The 27,274-nt window shown below is 37.0% G+C and overlaps 1 protein-coding gene across 4 annotated transcripts in view; it reads right to left on the reverse strand.

Annotated features, from left to right (window-relative positions):
* The window catches only part of il17rel (interleukin 17 receptor E-like), a 38,563-nt gene extending 12,082 nt beyond the window's left edge, over positions 1–26,481 (reverse strand). The window contains exons 1-7 of one of the 4 annotated variants that reach the window (XM_047390276.1): positions 25,950–26,481; positions 23,779–23,891; positions 7,007–7,034; positions 6,460–6,609; positions 3,229–3,335; positions 2,525–2,639; positions 2,265–2,309 (exon numbers count right to left, since the gene is read on the reverse strand). In XM_047390276.1, the coding sequence (XP_047246232.1) occupies positions 2,265–2,309; positions 2,525–2,639; positions 3,229–3,335; positions 6,460–6,526 (334 nt within the window). In that variant the 5' untranslated portion in view covers positions 6,527–6,609; positions 7,007–7,034; positions 23,779–23,891; positions 25,950–26,481. Of the gene's footprint in view, positions 1–2,264; positions 2,310–2,524; positions 2,640–3,228; positions 3,336–6,459; positions 6,610–7,006; positions 7,120–9,176; positions 9,549–23,778; positions 23,892–25,949 lie in introns of those variants that run through there. The other 3 variants (XM_047390274.1, XM_047390272.1, XM_047390273.1) reach the window with 3 other exon arrangements.
* Positions 26,482–27,274: the final 793 nt, after the last annotated feature.

The raw sequence follows: 27,274 nt of genomic DNA on the forward strand, positions 1-27,274 counted from the left end.
GCGGTCGGTGCACAGGCCGAGTTGTGCTGCGGTGCGAGGGCCTTCAAGGCTGCTTGCAGCTTTAATTTTTTTTTATTATTATTGTTAGGTAGTCATTTTTATTCCCTTTGTGTAGGATAGTGCTTGTTAGTTAGGTGAAGGTTTTTGGACCAGAATAATGATATATCAGAATTATTTGGCTTCAATAAATCCTCATATATTTAATTGAGAGAAGCATTTGTGTTTATTTCGTGCAAGAGTGATTTATCTGTCAAAACAAGGTCGAAGTTCCCCCACCTTCGGTGAAGCAGTTGAATAAATAGTGACATTTTGTGGTTTTGGTTAATAATTTATCAATTATTGATGAATAGCTCATTTTAATTATTAAAGAGCTTTGAGCGCATTATCACAACACCAGAGGACATCTCTGATTTCTATTCGTAAGTAATGATGTTTGGTTAAGAAATAATTTTTTTTCAAATTATGATTTTAAATTTAAATTCTTGATAAATATTAATTAATCAATAATCATAATTCTTACAGTGTGAAGAATGACACTGAATACTGGTGTGTTTATCAGGGGGTAATGTGGAGCAGCTGAGGCAGAAGGTAAGCAGGAAAACTGAGGGAGTGAGACTAACACAGAGGGAGCTGAACACAAGAAAATATCTAACCAAGGGGAAAACACAAATACTAATCAAAGGGAATTAGACACATGACACATAGAATGGAACACAAGAAATAAATAAGAAACTAAACCTAAAGGAATTAACTGATATGACAAGTCAAGTCAAGTCAAGTTTATTTATATAGCGCTTTTCAGCAACAAGGCACTCCAAGCGCTGTACGAGGAAAAACATTACAATGATACAGAAAATCAAACACAGAAGAACAAATCAAATGACATTAATAATCCTTGGGGGTTTACTGGTAAGAGCTGGTTCTAATCCAATCTTTCTAATAGAGGTAATTAGCTCATTAAGTCCACTGTGGTAAGGAATTAATCCTGTGTTAAAAGACACTAATAAACACAAAGAAATTATCTAAGTACAGAACTAAGTACAGAAAGAACAATCGAACATATTAGAAAACAGAGAGATGGTAAAAAGAAAGACACAAAAGAAAACCAAAACCCAAACACCTGCGAAATATATAACTGCAAATGAAACAGCAATGTTATATTCCTATAGTGATCCATCTAAAAGATGGATCACTATAGTAACAACCTTGCCACATGTTATATCTAGTTATGAAAACATTCCAAACCGATAGAGGTCCTAAGATATAATAATGGTTGCATGATCGGAGATGAGTCATGTGACTGCATAATTCCTTAGTGACATATAAACTCAATCACAGTCAGTTATATCGCTGACATATTATTGATGCGTGCATTTTTGTTTAAGCAGTGAATTAAAATGTGGTAAGTGTCCATTACTGTCATAAAGAATATACAAGACATAGGCAAAATCATTGCTCTTTCTTTTATACATTCCTTTTCTCCGGCCTGCTCCTTGGTTTGTTTTTAAGAGGTTTTCCTTGACACCTGGCCCTATGTCTCTGGTAGTTACTCAGCTGTGCAGTCTTGGCCATACAACCTCTGTATATTTTCTGCTTGAGTTCCCATGTCCTTTGCTGGTCAGCCAAACGTGATGCTTTTGTTCCATACCATGGAAAAGTCCTATTAATCCAAGTCAAGTTCTATCTTGCATGCTCTCTTTAATGTTTTGGATTTTCAAAGTCCTTGCATTCTGCTGTACCTTTATTCTTGTTTTTTTCAGTAAGGCCTGTGCAACCTATAGCTTCCTTGCCTTTGAAGACTACACTTCATCGTTGCACCTATATCACTATCTATTGACTCTGACATTGACACACCGCCAGTATTGTTCGAAGAAAGATTTTTCTCCATAATTCTGCTGTATGGAAATAATCAAGCTGTGTAGTTCTGTTTTTCTTCTTCTTACAATTGCAATATAACAAACTTTTTGTCTGAGCACTTGATCGTGATGTCTTATGTTTTTTGGAGGCTTTTCTGGGACATTCAAGTTGGTGGGAAGCCCAGGACAGACCAAGAACTGTCTGGAGGGACTATACACATCCCATTTGGTTTGGGAATGCCTTGTTGAACTGTTTTAGGTGAGAGATGTCTGGTTTTCCTTACCAGATTTCTGATAAGTGTAAGACACTGGGTGGATAGGTGGATCCTGCAAACTTAAAATGTTCTGTTTTGTTCTGTAGAGTCAAAGAAAAAATAAAAATAAAATAAATAAAATATATGTACTTACTGATACATTCTGGGACATTTTTTCTCAAATCTTTGTTGAAGCATTCTGTGGAAAAAAGTAAAGCCATCAAATATGTGCGGAAGAGCTGGTGCAACATATAAAGTAACTCATGCATGCTAGTATTTTGTAGTTAGAAAACACTAGCAGGACCCTGTCGAACCATTCTAAACAACACTATAGTGCTAATGACTCAATACCAAACAATGTGGAGTATCCAGCATGCTTTGTTCACGTCCTGACTAATCAAGAGCTTTTCTTACCAGGGGTAAGGTACTTGCTAGCCCAAGTTATGCCACAGTAGCTCGGGACTGTTTTCACTATTACTTGCAGTTGCTGGTTTGGAGACACTTCAGTGAAATCATTGTCAACTGTCACCTAAAGGCAAAAAATGGCATGAGAAAAACAAACTTCGGTTATGACATCCGTGTCGCAGTTCATTGGCGTCACCAATGCAAATGTAATAAACAGCTAAAGGCATTTTTAAAAATAACACTTCAATGCAAAATAAGAACTTGGCTCGTGAACCTTCTGGAGTCAAATTACACACAAGTTTTGAGCCTTTCACAAATATAGTCACCTCTGGTAAAAGATGTGCAAAAAGCCTTAAATTCATCTTACATATAAAACGTTGCCAAAGAAAAACTGTCTGGCAGCATCACTCCTCCTCCACTGTACTTAACAGCGGGCATGAGGTGCTTTTTCACATATTTTGATTTTAACTGAATCTTTAAAAAGCAACTTTTGTAATGTTGGAGAGTAACTGTTAGGAGTTCTGGTGAGTTTGTGGGTAATTATTTTCTAAAGTAGGATTTTTTTTTTTTTCACATTGAGCTATCATCCCTAAATTAAATATTGGATTCTTCAAGGATTTTCTGTCACATTATGCTGCTACAATAAAATATGGATTTATTTTAGGCTTTTTTACACATCTATAAGTGCCTAAATATATTTCTGCTGACATTACCGGCAGTCCAGACATTAATCTTCTCGATGCTTTGGTGAAGTTTATGATATGGCAGTTTGTCATCATCCCAGCACTGTTGGTGCAAATGGAAACGCCGTGGATGGAGTCTTCACCAAAAAAAAAAAGAAGTAAAGAAGTCAGAGAGAGCAAGACAACAGTAAGAAAAAAGTATTCAACTATAAACAGCAACTGCTCACAAGTCAGTTAATTATTTAAAAACTGTTAGAACATGGCAGGAGTCAAGGTGGCTTAAAAGAGAAATGCCGTTTGTAAGAAGCAATTCGATGACTGGACTCATTCCAACCTGAGGGATTTCCCCTCTCTTGGCCGGACAGGGAAGAACTTTGCAAGATATCTCATAGACAAACAACGATGTAATATATCTGTCTGCATGTGCCCTTTTTATAGGAATCCGACCAGATTACTCGCCGTGTCTGAACTTTCAGGAACATAGATTGCAAAGATTTTGATCTTGGAGTAGGACAGGTTTTGTGGATAAGATGTGCTTCACTGCCCTGCTTCTAAATATGCATACTGTGACTCATCTCCATGTTTGCTTGAGTACACTCAAATGATTACTCTTAAAACTTCCTCCTCAAGTTATACAAGCATTGAAAGGTCTTTGCTGGGTACAAAGTGCGCATGCTGTCTAAATTGTATGCTTTGGTAGCTAAGCATAGTGTTACATTGGAGCTCATCATATTTTTAGAAATCCATCATCACGGCTGAAGAAAGCAATTCCACCATACCTCCTTCTTTGTTTAACATGAATAAAACTTATAAACAAGACATGGCAGTTGAGTTAGCAGTCATCAGGATCTGATTAAATGTGTTAATGCCACAATCAACAGCTTGTTCACCTTTTGCTCCAATAATTGCAACTGTATGCATGTGGCTTGCTACTATTAATATTAGTACATCACCTAAAAAAACATGTTTTACTAATTAGCTATAACATTACGACCCCTGATGAGTATAGAGTGACTCTTTTGAATATCTGGCTGTCCAAGCAAAGGGCCCTGATATGTTTATGAATGTTTATTGGCCTTCGAAATCCAAAGCAAACATTTTCAATGATTTCATTGACCTTCTATTTGTGGTATGCGTTGATCACAACTGTTTAATCATTGTGGGAAACTTCAAAATCCATGTTGACCACCCTCAAGACAAAGGAGCAAAAGAACTATGTGATACACTCCATATGTTTAACAACCAACACACAAAAGGGGACATATTTTGGACTTAATCATCAGGAAGGGTCTGAACATTTCCAAGGTCTTTGTAACTGATGTCACCCTATCTGACCACTTTCTGTTATCTTTGAAAGCATAATTCCCACTGACTCTATTAGCCAAAGAGGTAGTATAAGAAAATGTTTTTTTTAAGGACAGTGCAACTGAAACATTTATCCAAGTTTACTCTTCAATTTCCACTTTGTCCTGTAACTCAGTAAAAGGGCTGGTAGATAACTTCCAATATACAATGTCAAACATTATTGCTCCCATTAAGGTGAAGGTTGTCTCTGTTAAAAAGAAGTCTCCGTGGAGAAATGCTCTACCAGTAAGAAGAGAAAAAAGGGAATGCCAAAAAGCTGGACGGAGACGGCAAAAGACCGGACTAAAGGTTCACTATGACATCTATAAAGAGAGACTTCTACAAAGAGTTTTCAACTGAAAAATACAAAGGAATCTTTATTTTCTGAAATCTTTAGCAAAAACATTATTAATGCCTTGTTTGCTATGGTCTGGATCCCCAGAATTAAAACCAAACACGAAGAAGCAGCATTTAGTACTTATGTTCCACTGATCTGGAACAAACATCCAGAACACAACAAAAATCCATGAGTTATTTTCAATCAAGGATGAAAAAAACAAAACATTTGTTTCAAGCTGCCTTTGACTGTTCTATTTAAATGATTAACTGAAACATAATTAATTTTAGCCTGTAAAAACGTACTTTCTTTCCTTTATGATAGTGGAATGTACTTCTTTGTGTGTTTTCTTATGTTTTCATCATGTAAAGCACTTTGAATTGTCTTGTTGCTGAAATGTGCTACAGAAATAAACTTGCCCTGCCTTTGTTGCACGCAGGCCTTTTAGACGCTAAAAAGCTCTCTTTGTAGGTTTACTTTCTTTGCACAGATGTTACAACATTTCAGTAGAGTGTGACAGGGCATGTTGAAATGCCTGGAGATTTGAAACTTAGCCTTAGGGGGTTAGTAAAAAGTTGTTTGTGTTATGTTTATTGCTTTTTATCCCTGAGATCCAGTTACAATTTGTCTTCTTCAGGAAGGCTAAATCTATGAAAACTTTATCTAAGTTGACCTCTTATCAGGAGATTTATTTTCTCCTAGTTTTGGTTTAATGTCAGCAGGAGCTGACCCTCAGCATAGAGCAAATAAAGTGGAGGGTTTTCACCATATTTAAGTTGATAATGCAATAATGAAATCTAGACTTTCACTGGGCCATTCTAACACATGACCATGATTTGATCTAAACCATTCCAATATAGGTCTTGCTGTATTTTCGGGATACTTGTTCTGATAGAAGGTGAACCACCACCCCAGTCTCAAATCTTTTGCAGCCTCTAACAGGTTTTGCTCCAGAATTGGCTCCAAGCATCTTCCCACCAACTAACACTAGTTTTCAGGTCCCTGTTGAAAAAAAGCATTCCGACAGCATGATGCTGCCACCACCATGCTTCACCATGATAAGTGATTTGTTCAAGTGATCTGCGGTGTTAGTTTTGTACGACATGTAACCTTATAGGCCAAAAAGTAAAATTTTGGTCTCTTTTGACTAGACACCCTCTTCCACACATTTAATGTGTCTTCAAAATGCATTGTGGAAAACTGCAAACATGACTTCCTATGGCTTTCTTTCAATTACCTTTCTTTCTGCCACTTTTCCATAAAGGACAGAATATAACATATGGCTGTCCATATATTGATATGTTTGCAGTTGGGCCATACTTGTTGGTTACAAGTATAGCTTCACAGTTATAGGGTCTACATGCAAACTTTTGGTACCTGTGTAAAGTTAAGATATAAAAGAATATTTTTCCAGTGGAAGCACTATAGCAACTGTTAGTATGTCTGATCTATGTGTAATCAAACATTTTGCAATACAATGTGCATCAAATATTTACAGTACAATTGATTTGCTATTCAAGCAAAATTAATGCCGATATTTACGTGAATCCTAATGGTTTAAAGTCATCACCGCTACATACCCGTAAGTTGCACAACTGTCTGAATTCTCAGGTGGAGCATGCACTTTTGCTTCTCCTCACACCTCATGACCGTTGAGATTCCCACATTGTGGAACACGGTGGTGCTGTTGAGACCCTTGGTAGGGTCCTGACACACAGGAGCAAACCAATCTGTTAAAAACAGAGACAAGGACACCATATGTCACACACTTTGAAGGTCAAATTCCATATATTACAGTTAAGTTTTAAGTAAACCTTTGTGCTGTCATGCTTCCAGTAAAGTGACTCAGATGTTTTGGGACTCTGGATGAGTTGGCAAATGAAAAAGAATTTCCTAGAGTCCTGTGTTGTGTTTACGTTATCTGCAATTTTCCTTAACACGTGACCTCTTTTGACAGGATTTGCTGAAATAATACCAATACCATCAGTTCCCAAAACCCTAGTCTGCTTGAAAATACTTTAGCAGTTTCTATAATGACTCAATTGAAAGTAGAGTTACATGATTGTCTGTATAGAGTTTGGTGTTCATTCCAAGGCAATATTACAGAGAAATAATCATAAGACTTACAGTCTGTACGGGTCTTGCAGATTAGTCCCTGCAGGAAGAGAAGAAAAGGGAGGCGTTCGGGTGAAACACTTTGCCATTATTGTTCTGAGTAACAGTGCTATCTTTTTCCAAAACTGAAACGAAACAAAGGAAACAAAAATAGCTGCCTTAAAAAGGGTTTTCTACATCCTCAATCCTCTATGATGTGTACACGTGCGTAGCTTTTCGCAAATATAAGCAGGAAGATATTTTAACATGGCTCAGTCACACCTTCTGTTTTTTCATAAAATACATTTTTCCATAAAATTACAACCTGCATCACTGAGTCCATGAGGAAAAAAATCTTCCTCGTTCAGAAAATTAGCCAAGTGATAAATATTCGATACATATTTGCTTCCGCTCTGGCACCAACTTAGGACTGGTGCATTTGTCACAATTTATGTCAGAAGAGTGAACAGGCTTTCCTTGAAAGAGCCTTAGGCTTTGTTATACGTTATAGCAAAGCAAATTCCCAGTGTTTTGCAAGAGCAGAGTCTTTTTGATCTTTTTTATGAGGGCAGCTTTAAAATATGAAGGGGTGGATTGATGAATAGTAATTATTAAATATTTTCAAACAAAGAAATAACTTATGTGTTTGTCATCTGAGGAAACTCATCAGACTGGGAATATTTTTATAAGTGAATGGTATTTTGACACACAGTGTGTAATGAATGCAGAATGTCTCTTGACTCACATGTAAATCAACAGAATCATTAATATTTTTGGCATCCAGGAACTCAGGACAAAAGAATTTAAAATGTGGAGTAAATTGAGTGCATTAATTGGCTATAGGTAAAATCCCCCCATTGCCAATTCATACTGCCATTTCACACCAAGATATTGACATTCTGTCCCTTACAGCATACATTTTGGAACCCTAAACAAACCTTTCCTTCACCTGAACCAAAAGCATTAGATACTAGTTAATTTCTCTTTGTGGTTAAGCATTTTATGAATTTCAGAGATTGCATTACAGCCATTTCCATTTGTTTTGGTTCTGACCCCATTTTGGGCCAGGCATGACCACTGATGAAAGATATTATAAGAGTTTTATTTACTAAAGTCATATATCCACATTTCCTTACAGTAGATCATAGAAAACTACTGTAAGTCAAAGCAGGTTATCAAAGTGGGTACAGTGTCCCCCCCTGGTGGGAAAAACTGTCACATGGTTGGTGTAAAAAAAAGTCAGAACCCAGATACACAACATCCCCCGGTGGGTATGAATTATGACATGGTTGGTACAAAATGTCAAGTGAAAGATGACTCTTACCCAAAAAAAAACTCTTACTTAAAAAAATAAGGTATCAAAACTACAAAGATAAAATAAAATAAAAACATTGGCATTACAAAATGATCTGCACCTGTCTAAACTTCGTTCAACTGTATACAGCAGTTTATGAGGTGATCCACATAACTTGGGTTGATGATGTCAATCCAAGCCTGATGGAGTTTTGTAATGTTCTCATAAAAAAACATTTTGTGGGAGCTTCTTGTGGCATTGTTAGGAACAGACATAGAGTGACATAAGAACCTGAAATTAAAAGGTACCTGAGCCACAGGTGCAGAAACCAACTGTTTCTTTTGTGGAACACAACATCCCATAAAAAAGACAATGAGCTTAAACACCAGTGAAGGGGAATGAAAAGAAGTAAATATTTTACTGCTCAGCTGTTCCTTTTCCCCTCATCTGCAATGACTACATTCCAGCTTCCTGAACACCTGAAGATGTTTTGCAGTATGTTACCTTATAAAGATTATTTTGTGAGTTACTAAGTGACTCATACAGCATGATATAATCACTTTACAACAGTACTCATGCCCTTTCATCCTTATTATTATAGTTACTTTAAATAGCATTAAAAGGACACTCCCACTTCACGATGTTTACCTCAAAGGTCCTGCCACATAAACTCTACAGAAAAATTTACTGAAAGTAAAGCAAATATCCTGTAAACAGGAGCAGCAGTTTCTGTGTGGAGCCAAACTGACCACAGAAGGAAGAGAAACTGCAGAAGTACAGGTTTTACTGTAAACTTTTTTTTCAAAGTAAAATTAACAGCAGATACTGGCTTATTTTTATCAGTGTATGCAAATTATAGCAGCTAGTTGACAGGAGACATTATGAGTGCAGTTGAGGATAAAACTTTACCTGAGAACACCTGGTCTGACATCTCTCAATCCTTTCCAGTTGAGTGCCTTCTCCTGTAGCTCCATTCAAACAACAGTAAGACATCAGCAAGGCAAGCCAGGGGATCATATTTTTTTAGACCTTTGGTGGTGGTGGTGTTGCTGCTGCTGCTGCTACTGCTGCTGCTCCTTTAAATATGCTTTTCCCTGAAGGACTGAGCTGGGTGAGGTCTGCACTGCAAGCCTGATAGGGATGATATCTGCGTTTGAAGCGTGTGGTGAGCAAATAAAGTAAATGACAACCACTGAGGAGAGTTGATATATATCGAGGAGGCGGGGCTCTATCAGACTACAAAATCTTCCACTACTCCTCTAATCTTTATCCATTCAGTTGCAAACTTGATGCAACTTGCTGGCACAGAAATTGGGTACTTTAAACCAAATATTGGATCTTAAATTATACCAAGCCTTGGTAAAATGATAAAGCGGTGTTGTATGTTGATGTCAGCAGGTTGTGTTAAGTCAAGTCAAGTCAAGTTTATTTATATAGTGCTTTTCAGCAAAGGCACTCAAGGCACTGTACATAAAATAAACATTACAATGATACAGAAAATCAAACTACAGAGGTAATTAAAAAATAAAGAGAATATATTGATGGATAAGAAAATGAAAGGAAAGTTAGACTGAAAACTTAACTAACGTTTAGATGACACATTCAAATGCCACTCTAAACAAATACGTTTTTAGTCTTGATTTGAAGCAACTTAGGGTTTCATCGCTTTTACAGTTTTCTGGGAGGTTTTTTTTCAGATTTGTGGAGCATAAGGACTAAAAGCTGCTTCTCCATGTTTGGTTCTGGTTCTGGGTGTGCGGAGTAGATTTGAGCCAGAAGACCGGAGAGGTCTGGGTGGTTGATACACTGACAACAAGTCTGTAATGTATTTTGATGCTAAGTTATTCAGTGATTTACAAGCTATCAGAAGTATTTTAAAGTCTATTCTGAGCTACAGGGAGCCAGTGTAGGGACTTTAGAACTGGGGTGATGTTCTCCACTTTCTTAGTTCTAGCGAGGATGCAGGCTGCAGCTCTTTTAATTGTTGTGGCTATAGTGGTCTTTATTTCATAAGTTGACCAACGGGAAGTGAGGTGGAGAGAGAGGGGAAGACATGCAGCAGGGGTCAATGGGATGGGACTTATGCTGTGTCCCATTTGTACTCAGAGGTCGGAATTTCCAACCTCCGAGTAGGAAATTTCAACTGGAACCTTGAAAGTCGTAATTACAAGTCGGAAACTTGGGGCAACACGACCATACCCGACTTCTGCATTCAAAATGGCTGCTATTTGCATCAATAATAGTAAAACTTTCATACCTTGACTGCTTTTAGCAGTTCTTTATTATCTATGTAACATTGAGTAACTATGTAACATTAAGTCATTCATACACATACTACTTTTCAGTGTTTATAAGACGAAATGTTTCAACACTGTATATATGCACAAAATACTATGTAGAACAGTGTTTATTGTCATCGTTATTGTTGAAACACTGCAGTTACAGCTGCCAGCAATACATTCGAGTTTCCTGCTTTTTTTCGTTTGTATTGCTAGCAACTGTACAGCAGTCTTACAACAATAACAATGACAATAATACTGTTTCACGCGGTGTTTCGTGCATATAAACAGCTTTGTTCTTCAAACAATGAAAAGCAGCACGTTTACAACTGACTAAATGTTACATAGATTGTAAAGAACTGCAAAAAACAGTTAAACTAAGAACATTTTACTATTATTGAAGCAAGTAGCAACCATCTTGAATGCGGACGTCGGCTTTGGTCATGTAACTCCGACTTGTAATTCTACCTTCCAGTTGAAGGTTCCGGTTGAAATTTTCTACTCAGAGGTCAGAAATTCTGACTTTCGAGTACAAATGGAAGGCAGCATCAGACCCATGATGACTGCATAGAGGACTGTAGCCTTCGTATGAGTCACACACTTTACCCCTGCGCCATCGCTTGGCTAGTTTTAACTAAACATTCGGTCAAAAATCGTGATCTAGGTTTAGTACAATTTTCGCCATTATGTCATATTATAATGTCAATATCATGGGCTTGTGTTAATGTTTTTAGCTAACACATAAGAAAGAAGTTTGTTAACTAGTGATAAAAATATGCTAAGCCTTATTAGATATTGTGAGATTTTTGCCTTTATTTTTATATATGATATATATATATATATGCTATGTATTCAATACATATGTTCAAAATAACAAAAAAAGGTACAGTAATTACCTCAAAGAAATCCTAGATGAGGTAAAATATTTGTTAGAGACAAAAGGTTTGGATACAATGAGCTCAGTGTTGATCACCTTTCCAAAAGCCACAGGGCAATGCAGCTGTTGTACAGGGAAACCTAATTCCTGAGTATTAGATTGAGGTTAAGAAATGCTCAGGATGTGTTTTAGGTACTTTCAAAAGATTATTTTTCAAACCACGTTTAACCTTCTCATCTCTTAGTCATAGCCACCTCTGGTAACTCCCTATAAATGTCAAGAAATACACTTCCTCTTAGGCTTCTCACAATACTGCTTTCTACGATATGGCAAAAAGAATAATATAACAAGTGCTTTAATTAGCTGGAATGCTCAAAAGACGTAATAGGGTTAGGGGTTAATAAGAGTTAATATGTTTGCTTTATTATTCCCCTTTAAAGCTATTCCCCAGACTATTCTGTTCAATCAGTCAAAACCACTTTAGAAATAGCGTGTCACCTATAATACAGTTTTTCATGGACAGTGTTTCCATTTATTTTGTTATTTTTATATTTTTGAATCATTATTTATCCAAAATGAAATCTAACCTCCTTAAAACAAGCTTTGCTGTATGTATGCCTCTGATGAAATCAAAAAGGCATGTTTTTTCCTCTTTATTTATGTTTTATCAAATTCCAGCTTTAAATGTGTTGTATCCTGTATGTCTGCAAGAACATTTGATTACACTAAAACCCAGGGAAGTGGCCATAGTGTTCACTCATGCCAATTGATCAGGCCCATTCTTGTGCTTCTTGTGATGTCATCAACTCTATAAACACAAGGTAGAATAAGTTATTTTCTTCCTGTGTGTGGTTTTAAAAAAACATTAGTTTGAGTAATCCTGCAGTTGAAATACATGTTTTGTGGCCCAACAATAGAAATAGCGAACATATTTGTATGCAGTTACATCTGAAATCATATAAAGGTATTTTTTTTATTATTATCTTCAACATTTCCAACTGAATAAATTTTATAACCACCATACTGGGCTTCTCACTACTTCACATTCTCATTATAACCCTTTTCAAGATGCTTGCATATAAAAGCTTCCTTGTATCCTATTTCCTTAATGGTTTACAATACATCATGTCCTAACTCTCTAATAAAACATGTATTATTCTTACCGACACACTACTTCATGCGACCCTAGTGCTGGGAAGGAATTGTGACACATTACACCTTACAAACACTTCCAGGTTAATCTAAGGTTGTTTGACAGACACATTATCAGTTTGTGAAAAAAAATATAGGTCACCATAAGAGGCTTTGACAACAGAAGCTTTTGTTTGTGTGTTTTAATTTAGCCAAAGATAATTATTGAATACCAAGACCACCACGAGTCCAACTAGAGCTGAAGAGCCAGATAATTAGTACTCCACCTCTTTGAACACAGAGGCGTAAAAAAAACAAGACCCAATCCAGTCACATGTGCCTCTAATAATAGTGCTGATAACAATCATGCCAAAGCCGTGGATGACACGAGCCTACAAAAAACATACATGACAATTGTTCAGTAAGGATTAAAAGAAGACGACAAAGAAACAGGAAACATTATTTAATTGGTACACGCTAAACACTTGAGATAAATTGTTGAGATAACACACCACTATGACTCAAGACTGGAAATAAGACCTCTTTATTGTAGAGTTTCAAAGAAGAGCACTGAAGGTTTGAAACATTTCCTGGAAACACACTGTGAAAACCCCTAGACTGTCCCTGAAAGTTGATTATCACCTTTCAATTTGCACATTCACTTTTGTGTTAGGGGCCTGCACGTTGGCGCAGTTCGTAGCACTGTCGCCTTGCAGCAAGAGGATCCTGGATTCGATTCCCGGCCGGGGGTCTTTCTGCATTGAGTTTGCATGTTCTCCCCGTGCATGCATGGGTTCTCACCGGGTACTCCGGCTTCCTCCCACAGTCCAAAGACATGCCTGTTAGGTTAATTGGTCTCTCTAAATTGCCCTTAGGTGTATGCAGCAGGTCCTGTCCAGGGTGTACCCTGCCTCTCACCCATATACTGCTGGAGATAGGCTCCAGCTTCCCCGCAACCCACTATGGAATAAGTGGTAGAAATGACTGACTGACCTTTGTGTTAGGGCTCTCTCTACTGGGAGTCCCTGTGTATTGCATAAAGTATGTTGCACACAGATGTCAAAAGTTTGGTCTATAAATGTTTAGTCATCAATGGAACCATTTTTGTTTGTGTGCAGACCTGACGCTCATTGTTTTATAAACTACCTAAGAAGCTCTAGTTCAGTAGTTATATATGTCGTTTTTTTGTTGAATTTTTATCAAAGTCCTACATGCCCATAAAGGCTTGAGCTGGTGTTGTGATATGAATCTGAAAATATTATTTAATATTTAATATTAATATTTTATCAAATAATATTTTGGTCTGTTAAGGGTTTTCATGTCCTTCAAATACCGGCCCAGTAAGGCGATGGCATTACGACAAAATGGAAAGGTGTGAAACGAGCTCTGACATTATTGAACAGCAAAACTCTGCACACACATGTAATGAATTCACACAATTTCTTAAAATACAAGAATTTATTAACAAAAATAAGTCGCCTTAAAGTCAAACATATTTCAATCAACAAACTCTTTACTATGCTAAAACAATCCAACTACAGTACCAAGCAGAATTAAAGAAAAAGAAGATTAATGGGCTATGTACAATATAAACAAGTTGATTAAAGATGATAGAAAATCATGACCAAAAGAGTGATGCAACATTATCATGCAGTGCTCATGTTTGAGAACCAAGGATTATCTTGAAGAATCTGGAAACGGAGTTACGTTAGTCTTGGAACCAACTTAGGCAATAATCAACATACCTTTAGACAACCATTCACAATGCAAGATCAGATAAAATATTATTTTAATAAAATAATGTGTAATGGAAAATTATTTTAAAGTGCTCTGATATTCCCTTCACCTCTCTCCTCTGACCTCTGTGTTTTATTAGTGTTCTGTTATTTAGAGCAGATGGACTCTAAATTCAAATGCTGGAGAGTTTTATGGTTAACACTTCCTGAAGTGTATATTTCAAGGGAAGGTAGATGGGTGCCCTCATAAATAACTTTGTTAACTCTGACCCGGGGAGGGTCTAGGGGCCATATTCCTAAAACTCTTTGAAGTTGAGATAACACCCTCATTTTTGGTATAAATACTGTTTGTGATTTCTGTTCGTGGCTCTGTTTCACTGACTAACCTCAGTGTCAGGGTCTTCAAACGCTGAATGCCTTTGAATAAAACTTATAAAGACAAAGTCCGGATTTTCTCTTGTTATGAGTCAACTTCTACCCACTTTGATAAGAAAATTCCACAACAATTTTGGCGTCACGAACAGGATCTAACGTGCCAGAGGAGACCGCAGGAGGGGACACGGACGCCTGGCCAGCCTGAGAGTTGTTCTCAGTCCACTTCCCTTTTACGGAGGGGAGTCCTCATGTCCGCCTGCGGCTTCTGGCTGATTAGATCCGAACTATTTGTCTTCAAATATATCTGGGTGAGAAGTTGCTCTGTATGATATAATGTATATTATTATTTTTATTACACATTAACCATCATCTCCTAACTAATTAATTAGGTTCCAGAGTTGCGAGAGGGAGGACATCAGCTGAGGGCCCGGTTACCCTGCAAAAGAAATTGCAGGGAGGTTCTCATTGGTAACGATGGGATAAAGCAGAACACAGGGTTTTGCGGGTGGTTTTTAGCAATTTTCTACACCTCATAAAGGAGAAAAGCCAGTGGGCAGACGTGCCGCTGAACAGGTAAAAAAATAAATGGTTCCGGAACCTTGAGGCATCAGGGGTGTCTCCTTCTTCAGACTCTGATTTATAAAATAATGAAAGGAAAAAGTGGGGATGATTGTGTTAAATGTGCTTTAATTTGGAAGATAAGTTTGGTTTTTCACAGCGTGGAAGTTTGAGTGTAAATAAGTGAAATAGTTTAAAAAGTTTCAAGTAAAACAGTTGATGGAAAAATTAAAAAAAACATAAGAAAAGATTAAAAAGCACAGAGTGCATCAATTAAGGGGTTAAAGAGTTAAAACTTTCCTGAAGGAAGTTTTGTTTGTCTTAAATATTGCGATCAGTCGGTAAAGAAGGTAAAAGTGAAAAGGGACATTAGAGATGCGAAAAGAAAGTTGTTTTAGAAAGGAGTATAATGCATGTTGTGGGAGGAAGTGACAGGCAGGGGGACAACTGACTGACTGACTGATAATATTTATTTGTACAAAATCTGAACCTATACTAAACTTTTCTTCTGCCTCTCTCACACACAAATACACACATATATGGGATTTGAGTTCAACATCTGTGTTTTTGAGTCTGGATTTTAGAAACCTGCCCTTCTCCATGGCTACTCCACCAGAGACGCTTCTCCAGCACGGCCTGAAAGAGAGAGATCTGCCTTCCTGCATGTTGAAAATCGCAGTGTGACTTTCTACAAGAAAAAAAAAAACGAAACTCAGAAGAAATCTGGACTCTCTGAGATGGACAAACATCCATGTTGTTTGCAAGAGCCAGAAGAGCGATACACTGGATTTATATTGAAAGCATCTTGTGCGGGCAGAAGAGAAACCGGAGCAAAGTTTCTTCTTTCTCCCTCCTGGAGAAGTTAACGTGGACAAAGAATGAGTGAATGTCTCACCAACAGACCGGGGAAGGGCCTGGTTGTTTTTTGGACTGATAGAGGACTCTGTGCCATGACAGTCTAACTGTGGAGCGATTTAGAAACTGATGGGGGTAACGTACAAACACACACACACATTTGCATAAATCTTTTCCTATTTTCTGCAATGAAGAACGCTTATTAACCGCTGCTCATGTGACGCTTGCTTGACGTTGACAGATATAGCGGGTTAAAATATTATTTTACGGTTAGAAAAGTATCTTTAAAAAGGTGATAACTTAGTTAATTTGATACTTTCCGGTTAATTCTTTCAGAGAAGCAAGTTCTCTTTCGTCGTGGAATATTCAGGGTCAATTATTCTAATTATTAAATGTTATTAAAAGCAGAGGAAGTTACAACATCTCCAAAACTCAGCAGTAACCATGTGTTTCTATGTTATTCTCAGGACAGATTTCATGAAGGAGCATTTTTAAAACCCAGCGCATGCGTAAAACCTGATGGGTTTCTCCTTCAGATATTATTTTCTGTTGTCAGATTTTGTATTCCATAAATCTAATGGGTAGAGACCTCATTAAAACAGCCTTAGTTCTACTGCAGATGGTCTTCATACAGTTTCTGACACAGTATTTACAGTTTGGTGCAGTTTTTGTCCACAAGTGTTAACTGAAGCTTATGGAAAGTACAAATTCATTGTTTTTCACAGCAGCTGCTGGGAAGAGGTTATATTAGGTTTTTCTTCCCTCTTCTGATTCATGCAGCGTGTTGATTTACACTGTACCTTATATCAGGTCCTGACAAAAAACTATGAAAGGTTTGGTTCTGCAGGTTCTTTTTTCTCCCTTTGGAGAAGGAAAGGACACCTGATCAGTTCTGTGCTGCACAGAAATATTAAAACACTTGTTGTTTTATAAGATATCAGCAGCTAAAAACTTTTAAAACTTTTGAGAGTAATTGGTTTTGTTAAACACATTTTCCTTGGTAAAACAAACCTTTAAAATGAGTATGAAAAAATTGGGTTATTTAGAAAGAATCTGATTGGACAGTGGTACCACACAAAAATTAAACTAATCTCATGCTTCCTAAAAGACTCTGCATGAAAAGGCCTTCAGAACCGTGGAGTTATTTTCCACCACAGTACCAAGTTTTTAAGCATGCTTTTTCTTTATTTTAAAACAGATCTGGTTTTTGTTTTGTTTTTGGCTTTTTAGCATAATGTTTGTCTGAAGCTTCTTATGAACTGTGTTAGAAGCAAATATGATCTGAGGTAAATTAGGAGCTGTGAACTAATAATTTTAAATCTGATTATTGTCCAAGCAGAAATAATATATTTAGCCAATACTTCAATCTCTGCAGAAAGTTAACACCATTGTTCAATGCAGTAGTACTCAACTTGTGGTTCCTGGACTCCTGAAGCCTGTAAGCCATAGATTTTGGGTCCATGAAATTATAAGACTTAATTAAAGGTAGGCTGATTACTTATTAAAATAGATCTAAGCCAATGATGAGTTCCAGTCATTTTGGTGACTTTGAAATGCAATAATACTCAAAATTTCTACTCTGGGGAACACAGATTGGGGTTGAAGAGTTTAGTTTTGGAACCAAGGTTAGGACATGTATAACGGAATAAAGACAAGTAAAATCCTTTATTTTAGGAAAAGAAAAGAAATAAAGGCTCTCTTAACAGTAAGAGGATGGTCGGCTCAAACTCAAGTCTCCTTGTTTGATTTCTTAGGGTTTAAAGATTAAAGGAATACATAGGAGTACAAAGGTACACAAGGTAATTTCAGATTACTAAGAGATAAAATATTGGAACATTTATCACCATTTGGATTGTAAAAGAGGGGTTCTAGTAATAAGTTCTCCCCAACTCTCAAAATTTAAATAGACAAATTAAAGAAAATGATGTTTTTTTTTTTTTTTTGAAACATTATGTGGGGAAAAGTCCAGTTTGGAGACAAGCTTCTTATCTTAATTTATGATTAAGTCAAACACTGCAGTTTTGTTTAGTTTGGGTATAACATGAAAATGTCAATGCTGACTTTTCTAATTTCCCCTCGGGGATCAATAAAGTATCTTTGAATTTGAATTGAATTAAATTAAAAATACTTCTTTGCATTTAACTTGAAATTCTGCAATACAGCTGCGATCAAATTGAGCCAAACAAAAAGAGAATTATAACAATAACTCTCAGGATTGTAGTTATTATTACAGAGTTACAGTACAAAGAATTAGAAAAAGGTTTCAGCATCAGTAAATTTGGATTCATATAAGAGAAAACTGTTGCTGTGCTTCTAAATACTTTGAGATCTCTTTGGACTATGTGCACTCATTTTTAAAAAGGATCCTGACGATTGTCATAACAAAATTGATCAATTATAGCATTAAAAGATATGGCTGAGAAAACATATTCTGAAAAGAAATTGTTAAAAATTTATTTGATTTCTTGAAGCTTCAAATTTGGCCATTTGTCTGTCTCTGATGTTTTGTCTTTGTTTTGTTGGTATGAATGTTTGATTATATGTTGCATGAAACAATAATCCATGTTTGGAATAATGTTTCTAAATCTCAGATTGATTAAACTTTGAGTTTTCAAGAGAGTTAAGAAGCAGCTTGTTTCTGAGGTAGGTGCATGTTAATAGCTTTGCAGTTTAAGTTACACTAATGTGGGATGGGATGAAGAAACTGTGGGTCCGCCCATAGGCTGTCAATCAGAGGTTAGTTCTGCCTGACTCCGCCCACCTACTAGATTGGTTCATGCCTTTGCTGTCATGGTAACGCTCAGCACCTCCCTTCCTGAGTTTTAACACTGTTTAAGAGACAATAGAATCAAAATGCTTGTATTGATTGTTGCCTTAATAACATGTTTTTTTTTGTATAATGATTAAGGATGTAGCATGACTTTTAGATTTATGTGTTTTATTATTAAAAGGTTAATGAAATAGTTTAAACTAGTTTGAAGAATTAGTTTTGCATGCAGAATCATTGGTGATTTATTAGATTGAAAGTTTCCCTGGTACCATTAAACTAGCTGACAATTCAAGATATGCCAAAAGTAAGGAATATATTTTTGATAAAGAATCAGAGTCATGCCTTTATACTTGGTGGGAATTATTTATTAGATTCAATTTGTAGGGTTTATGCATCTGAATTACATTAGATGTCCATTAATCTAATACTCATCTTCATACAAGACAAATCAGGATGATATGTGACTACTTTCTAAGTGAGACATTGATGAACTGAATGACAGTTAAATTGAATTGCAGTTAAAAACATCTGGATTTTCTTTATGTTGCTTTCGTTAAATTCATAGTGACACATAGTTATGTCAGAATTCATTTCTTTGGTTCTAGGTTATGTGATCTTGGTTACTAAAATATTTTTGTACAAACCTTTTGCTGGATTGTCGCATGGGTTGGACCCTGCGCCAGAAGAGGGGAATGTCAGAATAAAGTAACATGGGGTTCCAAAAGTTTTAGCACTCATGGGAAAAAGGGTAGCTCATACCTCCAGTGAGGACTTAGTGACAATGTGAGAGAGACGTTGTACTTTGTTTATATAAATGGTGCATAGCTCCCTAAGACCACATTATGAAAACTTCTCTGAAATTATGGTGTTGATTCTTTTGTGAAATTTTATATCTCCACAGATTAGACCATTTTTGAAATTCTTTGTGGGTATTCTGAAACTATGAAATGTTGACCTGTAATCAGACCTTCCTCAAACATCATGTCACATTTTTGATATTCAGAATATTTAGCTGATGGTCATTGCTAGTATATCAGGTGAAGTCAGAAGATCAATTATTTGGATTTTGTTGGATGTTTTGATGAAGTTCATGTAGTTAAGCACTTAGGTTTGAGAATGGGACTTTGAATTGAAAATTGGTCAAGTGTTGTGAAGGCTCTACCTATTGTTCTCACTTATATGAGATTGAGACAAAGGACACAGGCAAATCTCAGTCCTTTTGAAGTGCTGTGTGGCAGGTCTCCTAATTTGGACATGCGGATATTGCCAAGATAATTTTCTTCCACATCTTTGTGTGAAGATAGGATGTTGTTTTACTGTCAAAACCTGTCCACTGTGTTTTCTCAAGTTTCACAGACGGTGAAGGCTGCATTACCAGAAACAGCCACTTCCACCCTCCAGTTCTTTATTCCTGGCGACTGGATTCTGGTCAGAGAATTTAGGAGAAAACACAGGAAGTCCAGGTGCTGGAATGGCCCATATCAGATCCTACTAGACACCCAGAAAAGCTGCAGGAAAGCTGCAGGAAAGCTCCAGCTCCTCCAGCTTCATCTGGCTTCCAGGACGCAAGTCATCTTCCAACTGGATCATCCACGGCCTGAAAGGTGTGAGGACAGCGGACCACCACAAGATAAAGAACTGTTAGCTGATCACTGGCGAGTGATTGAACAGGTGGTTGAAGAACACTGTTCTTACAAGGGCACAATAATCCCTTGGGCAGTGCAACGTTATTTCAGAATCTACTTAAGGCCATCGCATTGCCTGAAAGTTAGAAATCATAAGGTCATTTGCCTCACTGCACACACACCACAGTGAGAGATTCTTTCCTCCCACTTTGACAGCGAGACTGACTCTGAGGAGGATATCTCGGATGCTTTTATCTAACTTTTATGTTTATTGCTTTATATTTATCATTATGGTATTATTACAAATTTGAATGTGTTCATTTCCACCGTTGTTTAGTTGGACTATGGAAGCCTAACTTCCAGCAGGTTAGAGTTCCTGTTTCTAAATATATTTCTAGAGGAGCTTCCAACGACCGCCCACCTGTACCAGACTGGTAACAGGGCAGCTTGAAGCGCAGAAGCCACTCAGGAGAGGCAGCAGGATTTTTGTTTTTTTTAAAGTTGTTTATAATTTGTTTTCTTTGAGAAAAAACTGTTTGCTTTCTGTACCAGAAGAAAGGACATTCCACTTCAAGGTCACGATGCAGTTAAATGGAAGATGGTCTGTTCTGATGCTAATGATTGGTATTTCAAGTATTTTTATAACTCTTGTGTTCATTTGGGAAAAGGTGCAGCAAAGACAATGTAAGGCTAATTTGAGGAATTGTGTTAATAATACTCATCAGCTGATTCGAAGAGAGATCCATCACTTTTCTGACTACTATGATCATGCTGATAATGTCTGGTGGCAACTGATGCATCAAACCGTGAGGAAGATAAGAAATGATAGTTGCTATGTTTGTTGTTTGATTCCACATGCTATTAATGATCAACCATTTTTGGTACCAGTTCCTATTGATACTGCTTATACTCTAGCTACTTTCTTTCCAGATAACCGGTTGGTGGAGGTCATTTTTCCTTGGGTGAGGAATTATGCTGTACGGAAAAGCAGAAATGTTAGTAAATTTTCTAGTGAGACTAATTTAACGTGTGCGTCTACAGGAACTCTTTATAGATTTCGGGGTAATAGAAATCCAATTAAAGATCCAGATATTTGTATTGCTCAGGAGGAAAGCACACCTTATTTCCTTGGAAAGACGGTGGGTTGTAAAACTATTATACCAGTTTCATGTGCCTTGACCCACATTAATACATCTAGACCTTGTCCTGTCAGAACTGATCCTTATACTATTTCAGAATCTTTGGCTCCAGATCCTTTTGTGTTAACTCTTAATCTTACAGCCTTACCGAATGGAAGTCAATTGTATGGCATGGCAGGTAAATTAACCAGGGTTCTTGTTACTTTTCCTAGTAGAGATGGGTTCTCGTGTCCTAAGAACATGGTTTGGATGTGTGGAAACAGATAATATCTGTATCTGCCTGCTAATTGGTCTGGAGTATGTTATCTAGCTCATTTACTACCTACAGTCATGACTTATGATTCAATCAGCCCATTATTAGAGAGGAAGACAATGCTCAAACGGCAAAAGAGAGCTAGGATCCCACATTGGAAAGGGATTTTGGGTACAATTTTTCCTAGTTATGGTGCTGCTAACGCCGCCCATAGGATTAATGAGTTGTCAGTTGAGTTAGAAAATCTTACTGCTTTATCTGAGGAAGGTTTCACTGTTCTAACTACGGAGCAGCAGGCTATAAGAACTATGAGTTTGCAAAATAGAATGGCTTTGGATTATCTGTTAGCTGAGAGGGGTGGTGTTTGTCATTTAATTGGGGAACAATGTTGCACTTTTATTCCTGATGTGTCTAAGAACATGACAAGTATCCATGATAAGTTTGAGGACTTGCTGACGACCCAACAGAAGGAGAATATGAGTTCCTCTTGGAATCCTTGGTCTTGGTTCTTTACTGGTGGATGGACATCTTGGTTAGTAAAGATTGGAGTGATTCTTTTATGTTTCTGTTTGATTTTGATGTTTCTTTCATGTTGTATTATTCCATTGGTTAGGGGAATGGTGATGAGACTGATACGTTTTTCTATGTTGCCTGTTGATAAGGATGTGAACTTAATTTCTGTTTGTCATGATTGTGATGATTCTGCATTTGAGGTGACAGATGGTATGGATACCGATGGATTTTATGTTGCTTAAGATGCTTTAATGATGGGCTAACTCTAAAGTGTTTGGGGAGTTATTACTGATGTTCAGCATTTTAGTGGTATATATAGAGATTTGGAGTTTTTTTTTTTTTTTTTTTTAAGTGTTGTTATCCTTATTATTTTAGCTTTGTTTTGGTTGTAATTTGGGAACAGTAGATCTTAGAGAAAGCCATGAAATAACACATGTATGTGTTATATATTCTTTTCTTTTATTAGTTTTACTTTGATTATAAGCTTGGGTGATGGTTTTGTAGAATTTTCTTTTGGTTATGTGATTATCTTGTAATCAGAAGAAAGGAGTGTAATGGAAAATTCTTTCAAAGTGCTCTGATATTCCCTTCACTTCTCTCATTTGATTCTGTCTTTTATCACCCACAGGTGACCTTCCATCTACCTCTCACCTCTGACCTCTGTGTTTTATTAGTGTTCTGTTATTTAGAGCAGATGGACTCTAAATTCAAATGCTGGAGAGTTTTATGGTTAACACTTCCTGAAGTGTATATTTCAAGGGAAGGTAGATGGGTGGCCTCATAAATAACTTTGTTAACTCTGACCTGGGGAGGGTCTAGGGGCCATATTTCTAAAACTCTTTGAAGTTGAGATAACACCCTCATTTTTGGTATAAATACTGTTTGTGATTTCTGTTCGGGGCTCTGTTTCACTGACTAACCTCAGTGTCAGGGTCTTCAAACGCTGAATGCCTTTGAATAAAACTTATAAGACAAAGTCCGGATTTTCTCTTGTTATGAGTCAACTTCTACCCATTTGATAAGAAAATTCCACAACACACACTTTGAAGGTCAAATTCCATATATTACAGTTAAGTTTTAAGTAAACCTTTGTGCTGTCATGCTTCCAGTAAAGTGACTCAGATGTTTTGGGACTCTGGATGAGTTGGCAAATGAAAAAGAATTTCCTAGAGTCCTGTGTTGTGTTTACGTTATCTGCAATTTTCCTTAACACGTGACCTCTTTTGACAGGATTTGCTGAAATAATACCAATACCATCAGTTCCCAAAACCCTAGTCTGCTTGAAAATACTTTAGCAGTTTCTATAATGACTCAATTGAAAGTAGAGTTACATGATTGTCTGTATAGAGTTTGGTGTTCATTCCAAGGCAATATTACAGAGAAATAATCATAAGACTTACAGTCTGTATGGGTCTTGCAGATTAGTCCCTGCAGGAAGAGAAGAAAAGGGAGGCGTTCGGGTGAAACACTTTGCCATTATTGTTCTGAGTAACAGTGCTATCTTTTTCCAAAACTGAAACGAAACAAAGGAAACAAAAATAGCTGCCTTAAAAAGGGTTTTCTACATCCTCAATCCTCTATGATGTGTACACGTGCGTAGCTTTTCGCAAATATAAGCAGGAAGATATTTTAACATGGCTCAGTCAAACCTTCTGTTTTTTCATAAAATATATTTTTCCATAAAATTACAACCTGCATCACTGAGTCCATGAGGAAAAAAATCTTCCTCGTTCAGAAAATTAGCCAAGTGATAAATATTCGATACATATTTGCTTCCGCTCTGGCACCAACTTAGGACTGGTGCATTTGTCACAATTTATGTCAGAAGAGTGAACAGGCTTTCCTTGAAAGAGCCTTAGGCTTTGTTATACGTTATAGCAAAGCAAATTCCCAGTGTTTTGCAAGAGCAGAGTCTTTTTGATCTTTTTTATGAGGGCAGCTTTAAAATATGAAGGGGTGGATTGATGAATAGTAATTATTAAATATTTTCAAACAAAGAAATAACTTATGTGTTTGTCATCTGAGGAAACTCATCAGACTGGGAATATTTTTATAAGTGAATGGTATTTTGACACACAGTGTGTAATGAATGCAGAATGTCTCTTGACTCACATGTAAATCAACAGAATCATTAATATTTTTTGGCATCCAGGAACTCAGGACAAAAGAATTTAAAATGTGGAGTAAATTGAGTGCATTAATTGGCTGTAGGTAAAATCCCCCCATTGCCAATTCATACTGCCATTTCACACCAAGATATTGACATTCTGTCCCTTACAGCATACATTTTGGAACCCTAAACAAACCTTTCCTTCACCTGAACCAAAAGCATTAGATACTAGTTAATTTCTCTTTGTGGTTAAGCATTTTATGAATTTCAGAGATTGCATTACAGCCATTTCCATTTGTTTTGGTTCTGACCCCATTTTGGGCCAGGCATGACCACTGATGAAAGATATTATAAGAGTTTTATTTACTAAAGTCATATATCCACATTTCCTTACAGTAGATCATAGAAAACTACTGTAAGTCAAAGCAGGTTATCAAAGTGGGTACAGTGTCCCCCCCTGGTGGGAAAAACTGTCACATGGTTGGTGTAAAAAAAAGTCAGAACCCAGATACACAACATCCCCCGGTGGGTATGAATTATGACATGGTTGGTACAAAATGTCAAGTGAAAGATGACTCTTACCCAAAAAAAAACTCTTACTTAAAAAAATAAGGTATCAAAACTACAAAGATAAAATAAAATAAAAACATTGGCATTACAAAATGATCTGCACCTGTCTAAACTTCGTTCAACTGTATACAGCAGTTTATGAGGTGATCCACATAACTTGGGTTGATGATGTCAATCCAAGCCTGATGGAGTTTTGTAATGTTCTCATAAAAAAACATTTTGTGGGAGCTTCTTGTGGCATTGTTAGGAACAGACATAGAGTGACATAAAAACCTGAAATTAAAAGGTACCTGAGCCGCAGGTGCAGAAACCAACTGTTTCTTTTGTGGAACACAACATCCCATAAAAAAGACAATGAGCTTAAACACCAGTGAAGGGGAATGAAAAGAAGTAAATATTTTACTGCTCAGCTGTTCCTTTTCCCCTCATCTGCAATGACTACATTCCAGCTTCCTGAACACCTGAAGATGTTTTGCAGTATGTTACCTTATAAAAATTATTTTGTGAGTTACTAAGTGACTCATACAGCATGATATAATCACTTTACAACAGTACTCATGCCCTTTCATCCTTATTATTATAGTTACTTTAAATAGCATTAAAAGGACACTCCCACTTCACGATGTTTACCTCAAAGGTCCTGCCACATAAACTCTACAGAAAAATTTACTGAAAGTAAAGCAAATATCCTGTAAACAGGAGCAGCAGTTTCTGTGTGGAGCCAAACTGACCACAGAAGGAAGAGAAACTGAGGAAGTACAGGTTTTACTGTAAACCTTTTTTTCAAAGTGAAATTAACAGCAGATACTGGCTTATTTTTATCAGTGTATGCAAATGATAGCAGCTAGTTGACAGGAGACATTATGAGTGCAGTTGAGGATAAAACTTTACCTGAGAACACCTGGTCTGACATCTCTCAATCCTTTCCAGTTGAGTGCCTTCTCCTGTAGCTCCATTCAAACAACAGTAAGACATCAGCAAGGCAAGCCAGGGGATCATATTTTTTTAGACCTTTGGTGGTGGTGGTGTTGCTGCTGCTGCTGCTACTGCTGCTGCTCCTTTAAATATGCTTTTCCCTGAAGGACTGAGCTGGGTGAGGTCTGCACTGCAAGCCTGATAGGGATGATATCTGCGTTTGAAGCGTGTGGTGAGCAAATAAAGTAAATGACAACCACTGAGGAGAGTTGATATATATCGAGGAGGCGGGGCTCTATCAGACTACAAAATCTTCCACTACTCCTCTAATCTTTATCCATTCAGTTGCAAACTTGATGCAACTTGCTGGCACAGAAATTGGGTACTTTAAACCAAATATTGGATCATAAATTATACCAAGCCTTGGTAAAATGATAAAGCGGTGTTGTATGTTGATGTCAGCAGGTTGTGTTAAGTCAAGTCAAGTCAAGTTTATTTATATAGTGCTTTTCAGCAAAGGCACTCAAGGCACTGTACATAAAATAAACATTACAATGATACAGAAAATCAAACTACAGAGGTAATTAAAAAATAAAGAGAATATATTGATGGATAAGAAAATGAAAGGAAAGTTAGACTGAAAACTTAACTAACGTTTAGATGACACATTCAAATGCCACTCTAAACAAATACGTTTTTAGTCTTGATTTGAAGCAACTTAGGGTTTCATCGCTTTTACAGTTTTCTGGGAGTTTTTTTTTTCAGATTTGTGGAGCATAAGGACTAAAAGCTGCTTCTCCATGTTTGGTTCTGGTTCTGGGTGTGCGGAGTAGATTTGAGCCAGAAGACCGGAGAGGTCTGGGTGGTTGATACACTGACAACAAGTCTGTAATGTATTTTGATGCTAAGTTATTCAGTGATTTACAAGCTATCAGAAGTATTTTAAAGTCTATTCTGAGCTACAGGGAGCCAGTGTAGGGACTTTAGAACTGGGGTGATGTTCTCCACTTTCTTAGTTCTAGCGAGGATGCAGGCTGCAGCTCTTTTAATTGTTGTGGCTATAGTGGTCTTTATTTCATAAGTTGACCAACAGGAAGTGAGGTGGAGAGAGAGGGGAAGACATGCAGCAAGGGTCAATGGGATGGGACTTATGCTGTGTCCCATTTGTACTCAGAGGTCGGAATTTCCAACCTCCGAGTAGGAAATTTCAACTGGAACCCTGAAAGTCGTAATTACAAGTCGGAAACTTGGGGCAACACAACCATACCCGACTTCTGCATTCAAAATGGCTGCTATTTGCA

Source organism: Girardinichthys multiradiatus, chromosome 17 (genome assembly GCF_021462225.1).
Source record: "Girardinichthys multiradiatus isolate DD_20200921_A chromosome 17, DD_fGirMul_XY1, whole genome shotgun sequence".
Taxonomy (NCBI): Eukaryota; Metazoa; Chordata; class Actinopteri; order Cyprinodontiformes; family Goodeidae; genus Girardinichthys; species Girardinichthys multiradiatus.